The 13,722-nt window shown below is 24.7% G+C and overlaps 1 protein-coding gene across 1 annotated transcript; it reads left to right on the forward strand.

Annotated features, from left to right (window-relative positions):
- The first annotated feature begins 2,570 nt into the window (after nt 1-2,570).
- Nucleotides 2,571-11,673, forward strand: LOC112594981 (protein SCAI). The gene is made up of 12 exons (XM_025340034.1): nt 2,571-2,654; nt 3,255-3,351; nt 3,548-3,705; nt 4,774-4,867; nt 4,974-5,087; nt 5,510-5,657; nt 5,718-5,804; nt 6,588-6,678; nt 6,755-6,909; nt 9,533-9,709; nt 9,802-9,902; nt 11,454-11,673. Exons 2-12 carry the CDS (start codon nt 3,265-3,267, stop codon nt 11,586-11,588), a joined length of 1,347 nt encoding a protein of 448 aa, XP_025195819.1. The 5' UTR covers nt 2,571-2,654; nt 3,255-3,264; the 3' UTR covers nt 11,589-11,673.
- Nucleotides 11,674-13,722: the final 2,049 nt, after the last annotated feature.

Here is a 13,722-nt window from a genome sequence, read left to right on the forward strand (position 1 = left end):
TTCGACTTGGGGCATGGGCAATGGGATACGAGGCACTCATTAACAACAAGATTGCACTCATGCCACTTATTTTATACGTTAAAATATGCTCTGATACAGCGATCTCTTTAAATATTTTTATCTTACGCCACTCTACAAAAATAAATCATAATAAAATAAAAATGTATATCTCAATGCACGAGTTCAGAACTTTTTAAGTGGTATCTATAAACGCCTTTTTTTTTTGACAAGTAAAACATCAGTATTTATAATTAAATCATTTTTACATATTCTTTAGGTATTTATGTGTATACAGACTGTAAATATTTTCTTGGAAAAAAAATAAGATATTATTATTTGCCACTGTTGTGGTATGTGTATTATTAACACCCTAAAAAAACTTGTTATATTACTTTTACTTATTTGCGAGTATAAAAAAAGCCATGGAAAGTTTCTTCATTAAAAAAAAAAAAAATACTGCTAATCTAGATAGTAGGCACGCACCGATTGTGTATTGTTTTTAGTCTAAACCTTAGTGAAACACGAATCATTCTAGTGAGATTTTAATTTTTAATTTTAAATCATATTTACAGAGACCTTCCTCAATGCGGTCAGAAAATCTGGCAAGGGTATTTCGGCAAGACTTTCGATGTTTACACGAAACTTTGGAAGTTTCAACAGCAACATAGGTAATTCATAAATGTATATTATATAATTATAATACAATTTTACATTTAGGCTGCACAATTATTATAATAATTGGTCGTATATATATGCTGCAAGAGGGATGACCATCAGACGGGTCTGTCCGCAAAATCGTTTTGTTCGGTCTACTGCACTATAATACTGTAGACTATCTATTAAATTTCAATATGTTTTTTCATAGTCTAGTTATTATATATGACGTTTATTTTATATATTTTTATCACTGACTATAATATAAAAATTTAATATATATTGTGTTTAATCGTTTAATTTGTACATGCCGATATACGATTACGATTGAAAAAAATAATATTATTTTCCCTATCCACAAACAATTTCAAGGTGTAAAAAATTCAATTAAATAATTATTTTTTATTTTTTTATACTTAAAATAAATAAATAATTTAAAAATTCCTATCATGATATCTAAATAATCACACGTACAAAATGTATAATGTATGCGAATTTATATCATTATAATTTAAAATTCCTTTCGTGAGTTTAGTGTTGAACAAAAAAATATTATAAAATTTAATATTTATTTATTTTTTTTGTTCGTTTTTACTTTTAACAATGTCGTATTTATTTTTTTTTTTCGATAGTTTTTTTATGATATACTTTCAAGTTTAAAAATAAAAGATAATTTGTTGTATTATTATACTGTGCAGCTTAAATTATTGTGACTATTAATATACTTAGAATTTTATTTATACACACATTACAAATTATATACCTAGTGTACCTCTGTTTTAATGGTTTGTTTCAGACAAGTATTGGATACAAAGTATGGCTTAAAGCGATGGCAAATAGGTGAAATAGCCTCGAAAATAGGTCAACTGTATTATCATTACTAGTAAGTATATTCATATTTTTCAGTCAGGCATAAAAATGTCACACTATCCGATGAACCCATAATTATTGATCCTTTCTATAACTTAACGTGATGAAAAGAAGAAAAAAAATCATACAAAAGCTAACGTACCATAGGATAATAGTCCATACATGAAAAACTGGCATTCTGAATTAATTTCGAATTCGACGTTGCTAGGTTCTTTTCAAGTTTTTAATTGTTTTTTTGGGTTATTCTTATAAATTATCGGTCAAGGGTTTTAATTATATTATCCACTTTTGAACGTGATCTCGGGGGAAAAAAACTACCATTTTACACTATTACGCGTGTATAATGTATATGTTATATATACTTATAACCTATATAGGTACCTTATTATAATGTATGGCAGTCACTCCATTATATAGCTTATTTTACATAAAGCGTAAAATCGATGCAAGCGCGGTCATACTTGGATTTGTCGGCTTATATGTATAGAGTGTAGCGGAAATAGTTGACAAATGTACTTAACTATGTAGTAATTTCTGTTTTTGTCGAAATAATATTTATTTTTTTTATATATAAATAACAATAGTAATAATATAATTTTTAGATAAAAACAAAATGACAAGAATTAAAGTTATATTATATATAGATGGTCTTTCACATATGTTAGTTATTTCTATTACACCCTGTACATAGGTTTTTACGTTTTTATTCAACGGGAGTTTTAAGGGATTGGGGTATAGTTTTCAAGTATAAAACAATAGTGTCGTGGCATGTCTCTCGAGCGTGACGGGCCTATTTTTTTTTACACAATTCACTTATCGATTTAAAACTCTTTGGCCATTGTATAATATAAATTTTCATTAGGTACGCGAGATCCATGAAAATTGTAATTTAATATATACAATATACATTATATTATATAGGCTTACACAAAACCCTCACATTTACTTACATTTTATTCTTATATCCATTAATCCATTAGATGTATAATGTATGTTATAAAGTATAAATGTAATTAAATAATTTGTTTTAGCCTTAGAACCAGTGATACTAACAATTTGAACGAAGCGTATTCGTTTTATTCGGCAATAAGAGGAAGACAGTACTATTCTCGAGTATCTCAGGAAGATAGGTAAACTACAATAAATTAATCTATAATTATTATCAAATAATAAACAATATTAATAGCAAATAATAACCAATAATATAAAAAAGTAGATAATAGTACATCAACTAGATAGGTATAATATTTTTATCGAATATCTTATCATTAAAATGACTAGAATTAATGATAGATGCATTGAAAAAACCTATATTATGAATTTTAATAACTTTTGTTTTATTATTTTTAACTGTTTAAATTTAACATACTTCCTTACATTAAAGCAATAATATGTGCAATGTGCATGATATGACTTGTATGTACATGATATACATGATATATTTATGCATCATAGTATTATATTATGAAATGGCATAAAATATTTATAAATCAAATGTCAATTATACTGTAAATAGAATCATTCATTTTTAATATCCATCAGTGTTTTAATGTTTTGGTTGGTCAATAGTAATATCATTATATCATTTTATCAGACGTCACATTATATATTATAAGCAATATCAATAATATGTCCCATATTAAATTAAATTTGTACAACACAAAGTTATTATTATTTTTTTTTTTTATATAGTATTTATCGATATTAATTTATACATTTTATTTTTTCAGATCTGATCTAATGGTAAAAAAACTTAGGTATTACGCTAGGTTTATTGTGGTGTGTCTGTTGCTAAGAAGAGTGGGGGCCATTCGTGAATTATTGGCTGTACGTATAAAGCAATCATTTTAAATAATATCAAATATATGAATATTTTAAGTCAATATTCGATACCGTTTCTTTTATAAAATATTTAAGAGAAAAAAAATATTTCAATTGAATAATATTATTTTGTTTTATTTTTTACTTACATATATAATTTTCTTGTGTTATATAAATTTGTAACTGTGTATTTCATGTATAGGAGCTCGACAAGCAAATCGTAGACTACACGAGTACTTACGAACCGGATGACCAGTTGGAATGGTCTTTGGTTTTGGAAGAAATCAAGACATTTGTAAAAGCTGACAGTATTGTAAATGTTTTACATGCTGACCAAAGCAGTGTCATACTTTCACACAGGTTAACAATTTTATATAACTAAACAAGAAACAAAACATAATATAATATGTTCATTAAATACCACGATACTGTATAATATATTTTGCGTATTCGAACTGTATGTTTTTGTATATTATACATACATAGTTATTTAACATTCTAACTCCAAGAATTTTGAGCAAGAGTAGACTTCTTTAATATCTATACCTAAGACCTTTTTTAAAAACTGTGAGTTAAAAATTAAAATTATAAAGCTAATTACTGTGTACCACGTCCTATGGTATATTATTTATATGACAAGAATTCGGAATAAACATATATTATTTTCAATATTTTAAAGAATTTAAAAGATTAATAGGTACCGTCAATAATCAATCAATTATGATATTTTGTTTTATATGGATTTAATATATATAATTTCAATAATATGATTCACCATGTCTTAAAAATTGTAAACAGTGTAAACCGATGTAACATAATATTAAAATATATTATTCAAATGATTTAATTTTATAATCGTATATAATATTATAATACACCGCTCATCGCTGGCGAAACTTAAAAAAATGTTCTTGTATACTTTTGTTGTCACTTATTACTGATATCAAAAATATTATTATCATTAGAAAAAAAACTATTTAAGTACCAAAATTAAAATAATATAACTGTGCTCCAATAATACATTTGGAAATAATATATAATACCATGAAACAAAAAATATTCAAAAGTCATTTTCAATGAACTAAAACCATAGAGTTCTCTAAGAAAAAATGCCCTTAAGGCTTCAGGAGGATAAATATAATGAGCTTTTCTTTGGAGTTTTTGGAGAACTGCCATGCGCATGCATATTATGCATTGTAGATATGTGAGTATTGGTCGCAATACGTGTCGATATAGCCTTTCCTACCGCTTCGGTTTCCCTCTGTTAACAGCCAACATTTAATATATTTTTATATTTGTTACATCGCAAATGATACCATACAACATACAAAAACGTTAACGCATGATTCGTTTTCCTTATATGCGTTTGACACGCACATATAAAATAAAAGGAAACTTTTACAGTACTAAATACCAATTATGTTACAGGTTAACACCGCTGACTACGCCACCGGTGGAAAAATCTACGATGATGAATCTCTCGTTGCAAGAAATCATACTTATAGGAAACGCCTCGGAACAGGTGCATAAAAAATCGAATCATATGATATCATAAATACACGATTGCTAATAATATCATAGAATATAATGATCAATAAACATTATAAAATGAAAACTATGTATTGTAGGTCAAGTTCAGCGAAATGACGATAGACATGTTCCGAATGATGCAGACGCTAGAGAGGGAAAAAAATCGAGACGAAATTAATCACGTATCCGATCCCCCTTCGAGAGCATCATTTGTGAGTTATACTAATCAAAAAATATGTTACATTAATTAAATCTGCTTTAATTTTTGAATTCAAAATAATACATGGTATATTTTTTACAGTAACGAGTATAAAATATTAAATAGTAAAAATTATAATCTGTATCAAATTGATTAAAATGTTAGATTTGAAACATTTGATTATTTTTTATTCCAATATCATATTTATTTCGTATTTTATTTTTAAGCCAATAAACGGAATATAATAAATATTTTAATCTATAAACTATTATATTGTTAATGAAACTGTATGACTATGTATATGATAATAGATTTTATAACGCAGTGATATTGCTAATCTCCTTTTATTATTATAAAGAAATATTAATAATATAAATTATAAATGTAATATAAAGGTTTTGACTATTGACTAAATCATTTTAATGTATTTTACAGGAAAAAAGTTACTCGATAACCAGTAATAAAACCTTAGCGTACCCAATGATGGCAAATCACGACGTGAATAGTTCAAGAAGAGAAAATCCTCATAAATACATACTTTATAAGCCAACTATTACTCAAATAATGATGTTTTTAGCAACAGGTACAAACATTTCAATTTTATATATTTATTTTATTCTTAATTTTATATTTTCAATTTAAGGTTTTAAAGAGCTTCCTGCAAACGGTGTGTTACTAATGTACATTTCGGCAGACGGATGCTTTCAAACCTCAAAACACGTTAATGATTGTAAGTTAGATACTTTTAAATTAAATATATATACATATCTGTGTAGTATATAATATATATACTTTTAGCTTGTTTAAAAAAATATATTATTTTGAATATTTCGTATGTTTATACTATTAATCGTGTATTTATACTTGTACAAATTAGAAAACTAATAATTTCTCAAAACGTTTTAATGAAAAATCAAATAAAAAAAATATTAATTTTAATTTATCAATTGTCAATATTGTAAATATCTCAATTCGTTGATATTATAATAATATCTAAACTGAAAATATTATCAAACAAATAAATAGATTCTATTTTAAAATGGAAAATTTTACTATTAAGTAACACTCTTGAATTTATGCAATAATAAAAATACTAATAAACACGTGGAATATATTAAATATACTATAGATAAATATATATACATATGAATCAATGCGAAACTAGAGACTAAATTAAATTATATGATAATGAATTGATAATTTGTTTTGATTTCATCTAGTAGCTTTACCATTATGAAATTTGGATTGACGAAATGACTGTGAAATATAACTTTCCAATTAATACAAAGCATTACATTATACATATTGCAATTGCAATACTTTTATTTTTAACATATTCATAATTCATAATAAATTAATTTCGGTCGACGATCGTATTTAGTATAAATAATTATCTAGAACACCTCGCTCATTGAGATACATTATGCGCGAATAAAAGTTATTATTTACGTATGTCTTGTATGATACACATTTAAAATGTATAGCTACAACATAATAGACAATTATTTTTCAGTGGGTTATGACTGTGGAGGAATCATGGCAAGTAGCAAACGAGAAATGGAACTGACTAATAAAAAAGGTGTACATGTAAAAGAGATCCACTGGTGAGAACTCGTATAATGTTGTTAACTGATCTATTATTACAAAAATTAAAATACATTTTTTTTTTTCATTCGACAGTTTATACCCTGGAGATCTTTACCCGTTCACTAGAAAACCATTGTTTGTAATTATCGATTCCGATAATAGTTTTGCTTTTCAATACATACCGAGGTATTTCGGCCATCCATTCGTCGTGCTCATGTCTCCCCAAGAGTTGCCGGACAAACTTCACGGTTAGAAACACAATATAATAATAAATAGTGATACAGTAGTAATATAATTATATTATTTCTATAAAAATGAACGTACTGACCAATAGCATAAGTTTTGTATTGAGTGATATCAAAGTTCTAAGTCATTATTCTGAATTATCTGTTAGCAAATTCGAATATTGATTTTTACATATAAGTATCTGATAGTAGAATATTCAAGTATTTACAGTTAAAATTTTTTGAATAATAAGAAAATATCTACAGTAAAAATCTATTAGATAACTCATTATTATACGTTTAAATATCTAATATCGTTGAAATTTAAACTTCAATTACTCACAAACAATTTAAGTAGGCTTAAAATAAACTTTTTTTTAATTTTTAGTAAAAAAGACTTACGTGGAATCTTTTATTACATTTTTAAGTTTTTTTCATCCACAAACAAAAATGTTATGATAAACAAAGAATATATAAATCCATATAAGTTAAAACTATAAAATGTCAATAAATAGCCAAGATGTTTTGAAAATTCTATCCCGTTTTAAAGAATACGCTAACATAAATATTTGGGTAAACATTGTTGAAAACTGGTTTTGTGTAAAAAAAATGTTGTTTTAATTTTTAATTTTTTCTGACTATTTTGAAAAGTATGTGTTAAGAATTTATAATTTTTGATCCTTACCTTTTTTATAACCTATAATGTATCAACTAGATATTGTTTTCTACCAGAATCAATCCTCAAATTAAATATTAGAACAATTTTACTACTCCAAACCGTGATGACTGTTACAACAAAATAAATAAAAAATAATTATTTGACTCTTTTAAAAAATCATTACATTCAAGATCTAAAATACATTTTCATTATTTTTTTTAGAAAATAACTAAGAAAACAATTCTTCTTTCTATTTTTAACAACATTACTTTTTTATCTACATAAATATACAAAAATGTTTTTTTTATTTTACTATAACTTGGCTAGACTATTATTTAGAATCCTGTTGGTACAGAGTTTGTCTAGTTTTTCTCTTGTTTACGATTGGAAATAGTAATGGTAGACTAAACAAATCATTCACAAAAAATATAAATAGATTGGTACACAGTATAATCTTCTAGAAATACATGAAATTGTAAACATCATTAACTAATACGTGTTTCAAATTTAAATTTCCTTACATAGCTATGTAACATCATATTATTTTGTTATTTAATTTAAAAATGGAATCACCACCAAATATCGCCAGTAAAATATCGCAACTAAAATATCGCGAAATCAATATATCGCCAGTATGAAATATAGCAGTAATTTAATTAAAAATAAATAATATTGATTATTGATTGATATTTTATAATACAGTATTATAACTTGATAATTCGAAATTCAGGGGACCAAGTTAAAAATTCGATTTATAGAGGTTTTCAATTTACCGAGTGTTTGAATAATTGAGAGAAAATAATTAATTCGAATTAGAGAGAGGTGAAAAATTATTGTATGTATGTATATATTACATTTATTTTGACATTTATTTATTATACAAAATATACATACATACATATTATTATATTTTATAATTATTAATTGATATTTATTTATTTTATTATTATATTTTACATATTAAAGAAATCTGTTTTTTTTTTGTGATAAATTGCAGGCCAGTGGCCACAATTTGGTTCATAGCGTTGTCTAACTTATTGATAGCATTGAAAATTGTATCGCATCTTTTTTTGTTCATTTAAGATTACTCAAAACATTGACGTAATCCTGACAAAAGTTTAGACTAGGTAGGTAAGGTACGATAACGTTTATCAACTACGATAATATTAAACCACCAGCGTTATAACTTATAAGTTTCATTATGATTATGTCAAATAGATTGTACGTTATCTTCATATGTATGTACATTGTACATACATATGAACTTACATATTATAATCGTGTTTAAGGAAATTCGAATTATAGAGGTTTATGGAATAAAAATTCAAATTGTAGAGTGTGTCCCACAGTTAGACATTTCGAATTATCGAGGGGACCGGAATACATGCATTTTCTTCTAATTATAGAGGTTTTTTCAGGGGACTTGGCGTTTAGTTCGATTTATGGAGTTTTTCGAATTATCGAGGTTCGAATTAACGAGTGACCACTGTAATTATAAATAATTGTGTATAATTAAAAGCATATAATATTGTTATAAAAATATATAGTAGAATTGATAAAAATGATAAAAATATGTATAATTTAATAATATTGATATAAGTATTAGAAAATAAAAAGTAATAAAATATGTATATTAATTAATGGAAGTATATATTAAATGAAATACCTTGAAGATGATTTTCAAACTCTTATAATTATGATAATCTACTACTACTTTCTTTACTCGTTCAGCCCAACTGACTGTCTTGTTCTTTTTAATTAGTTTATTTGGATTTAACAGATGCGATAATAATTTACGGTAGTATTATTTCTTTTCGGTATATTAGTTTCGTGACATTTTTGTTGCGAAATTTTGATCATGCGATATTTTACCAGCGATATTTTGTCGGGGTACCTTAAAAATGTATACATTTTAATTTTTATACGGATACCTATGTCATTTTTATTAGATAATCTAGCTAATTTAGATTATTATTTTTTTTCAAACAGAACAACTACAACACAATGGAAGTTTGTTCACGTTATTTTTGCATAGCCCTTTGACTGCATTTTGTCTCATATGCAACATCCTAACGATTAAAATGCATTTATGGGAAAGGGCCAATTCGTACGTAGATAGATTCATTACGGAAGCTAGCCGTCTGTTTACTAGTAAAGTAAAACCAGGTAAATAAAATAAATTTAAAATATACAAGTTTCCAGAAATAATTGTTTTGAATTACTTAATGCATAAACATTGTTTTTTGTTTTTATTTCAGACGTGTCTTACATACAGTTCTTTGGTGACGACTTTTTACGGCTATTATTATTGCGGTACGTCTTTTGCCACGTTGTACTTCGTCATCATCGAGCATTTATTGTAAGTTAATGAACATGTTATTATTTTTATTTATTTTCATTCTTCATAAATAATGTACAATTATTCATTTTAAGTTAACTCGTGTTACGTATTTTACTTTTTCGTTAATATTTAATGTATAGTTAGACGTAAAATTATACCTTTTGGCATTTATAATGTTAAAAATTACAAGTAGAAAATAATATAGTTATATACCACACACACCATATGTACATAACATACTCAAATATAAAATATGTTTTAATTTAGACATTGGCATAAAAAGTATATACAAATTATACGCATTGTGGAAATGTTTTGCGATAATGAAATGTGCTATTTTTGAATGTACCAAACACACAAGTATATATTAACTTTTTTATACTTTGAACCATAGAAATGTGTAAAATCCCACTATTTTCTAATAATATGCACTTAAATTGTTTTTTAATAATGAATTGTTTATTAAACAAATAATATTAATAGATTTTAAAAATTCCTAAAATCTCATTTTACTTATATTATATTAAATGTTTTACTTTTACTGTGTAATAGTTCCCTCAATAAGAAGTCTCTACAATTCGTAATTTCTGTCTTTTTTTTTTTTTTTATCATCTACTAAACGTATTGTTCCTATGCACCTAACAAATAGTATGAATAAAAAAAAATTTAATTACATGCTGTAATAAAAAAATAATAAACTACCTATATAAAGTATTGTTATCGAATATATTTTCGATTGGTACTATATAATTTTCATGTAAATTTATAAAACTCTTTTTTTATTTAAATAATAATTTAAATATATGATGAATGTATCTTTTTCAAGACAATTTTTGTTTTTATTCTTGTGTTTGTATAATAATATTATTATTTTAAGAGGTATTCTGTAATCAACTAGCGCTATTTAAGTAACTAAACCTAAAAATAATTTTTCGTCGTATGTAAAAGTCTAATAAATATTGAAATCAACATTCATAAAAAAAAAAAAAAAAAACAAAAAAACATGTAGTTATAATAGTGATTAGTGGGTGTATAATGTATATATTATGTTCAAATGGGTTTCGTGTATTTTAGACTATTCGCATTGCACATTGCACAAGTAATATAAAAAATTACGAAATTTGAGCGTACTTGATTTTAATTTCTACATAATAATAATAAAAACACTCGAACACTACTAAAGACTCTAAAAAAAATAACTTTATACTCTTTACTAAACGTATAAAGTTATTTTTTAAAATTCATAATCGTGGTAATTATAGATTAAATATTGTTATTTAAATTGATTTCTACTATTTGTTTTAAAATTTTATAACTTATAAGCAATTAAATAATAATATTATTACTTTAAAATCTAAATAAAATAAATAAATTATATTTTATCTAAAAGAACAAATATCTATAAAATAGAAAATAAATATATAGTATATTGACAATACAATGTGACTATTTGAGGTAATGAGGTGAGGGATAATATTTTAAGTTGTTATTTTTTACGTTATTTTACATATACTACCAATGTAAATAATAATAGTCTTATTAACTAATAATAATTTTATCTGTTTTTAGGGAGAACAGTATCTTCCGCGGTGTCAGCCGCCTTTGCCTTTGGCCAGCTTTTTAGATGAAATATCTCTTAAAAAATACGTCAGAGAGTTGGCCAAGCACCTGGACGTTTTGTCACATTTCGAAAACTTCGAATGATCCTCACGACCCACTATTAATATTATTATATTGTTCGGCGGTCGTCAATTCTTCCAGTATAAAAATAATAATTATTATTATTATTGTTGTTATTTGATTATAATATATAGTGTGTAGAATACCATACATTATAATATTATGTTTCTATAAATATTGTATAAAATCGTGAAATTCGTGTGTGACCTATACCTGCATATTGTGTGAAAATTGTTCGGATATGATGTATGTCAACGATATTTAAATCTATTTTAAATTTTGATTTTGACCAAACGTACGTAAAATGTGGTGATATAATATTCGTCTAGTTTGTAGATATTTATCCCACATATTATTTGTTTTGTTTCTAATAACCAGAGTTTGATATTTGTTCTACATGCCTATATTATATACGTTCAGTTAAATAGTAGTATCTAGAATATGTATATTTATATATTTATATAATATATGTCTATATGTATAATATATTATATATTTAAAAAAAAAATACTAATTAAATATCGATGGTATAATATATATTATATATAGAGTGATTCACCAAGGACGCCTATATCCGTTTTTCTTTAATAATCAAGTTATTCAAAACCTGATTTTTGAAAATTTTTAATATGCTTAACGATCATATTTTCAATACTCAATAGTTTTTGTACCATTTAAAATGTCTTATGTGGTGGTATAAACTTTTGTTTTTAAAATCCAAACCATCTTATTTTACTTAAAAGTTTAAATTGATCAGCGCAGATCATTTTTTAAGAATTTTGATGTATCTAAATCGAAAATCGAACATACCTATAGTTTCAGGGTTATTTAACAATATGTAATAAGGATAATAAATACGTGATTATAGGTTTTAGTTGGGACTATGATAATTTGAAAATTATAGTAATTGATATTAATCTATCAGAGTTTTAAAATTTGTAAAACTGTCTTTGTATTATAAATACTAGTTTCAATGTTATATCTATTTCATATTTTTGTAAAACCATTTTTGAGGAGTTTTTTGTACTTGGATTTATATCTATTTTAATAATTTAGAAATTACTCGTTTGAATTTCAATTTTGATCAAAAATTTATATCAATAATTTAAAAAAAAAATGACATACTGAATAATTAAAAGTAAGATAGAGGGTACTCATTAAAAAAAACAAGTTTTTCACAAGATACTCTTTAAGTGATACAAACAATTTCAAGTATTCAAAAATATGTTTTTTTTTTTTAATATAAAAATCAGATTTTGAATAACTGAGTTTAAAAAAATAGGATGGACATTTTGAAAGAATCATGCTGTATATATTATATTATACCAATAATATATAATTATTATTCTTATTGTTTAGGCTCTAAAGGCTTAATTATTTGTTCGTATAATTTGTTAAAAACTATTTAACTCAATCGTAAAATATTTGAAACTTAAAAATGTGTTATGGTTTAATCAAAATACGTTCGATCGAAAGTACAATGAACGTATATAAATAATTATAAGTGCTAACAAAGCCTATAATGTTTATATACGTGAATAAAAGTACCAAACTACAATGTTATATTATTATATAAGTTATGTGTACCAATTAAATTTGAAAAAACCTGTAACACTTTTCTTTTTTTTAATTCTAATAATAAATAGTTTAATTTTTTTCTAAATTAATAAATCAATTTCCAAATCTTCCATTTTGTACTACGAAAAATCTCTTAAAATTGCATTATATACTAATTGTTAGCGAAATAAAGTACAGTATTTTTTATAAAATTCATTAATCTATTTATATTATAAAACTACTTGGTTTAAAAAAAAAAAAAAAAAAAAAAAAAAAAACATATTGCTGCTTAATAAGTACCAAATACCCTAAATTAGTTTTATTATACAAATATTTTATCGTCATTATTATTATAAACTATTATTGTTTCTGTATACTGTTTCTTGTAATCCCTATATTCTCTCATGTTATACTTCATGGAACTGACTACGATTTACGTGTATCGCGTATCTATATCGTGTATGTACTGCTGATGTAAATGCGTGAGAAACGAGTATGTACTATTCACATATAAATAATATATGTCATATATTACATAATTTAATGTTTTAAGCGCAGTATGCAATTGTTTATTATATATACTCAATAAATCAGCCGAAAA

This window comes from Melanaphis sacchari, unplaced genomic scaffold, assembly GCF_002803265.2.
Source record: "Melanaphis sacchari strain LSU unplaced genomic scaffold, SCAv2.0 Contig24_pilon_pilon, whole genome shotgun sequence".
NCBI classification, from domain to species: domain Eukaryota; kingdom Metazoa; phylum Arthropoda; class Insecta; order Hemiptera; family Aphididae; genus Melanaphis; species Melanaphis sacchari.

Bases quoted from the DNA above. Each gene is read 5' to 3' on its own strand.
- LOC112594981 (XM_025340034.1), top strand. From the start codon at position 3,265: ATGGTAAAAAAACTTAGGTATTACGCTAGGTTTATTGTGGTGTGTCTG. The intron at 3,352-3,547 runs GTACGTATAAAG...TTTCATGTATAG, and splicing joins CCATTCGTGAATTATTGGCT to GAGCTCGACAAGCAAATCGT. The intron at 5,658-5,717 runs GTACAAACATTT...TTTCAATTTAAG, and splicing joins AATGATGTTTTTAGCAACAG to GTTTTAAAGAGCTTCCTGCA.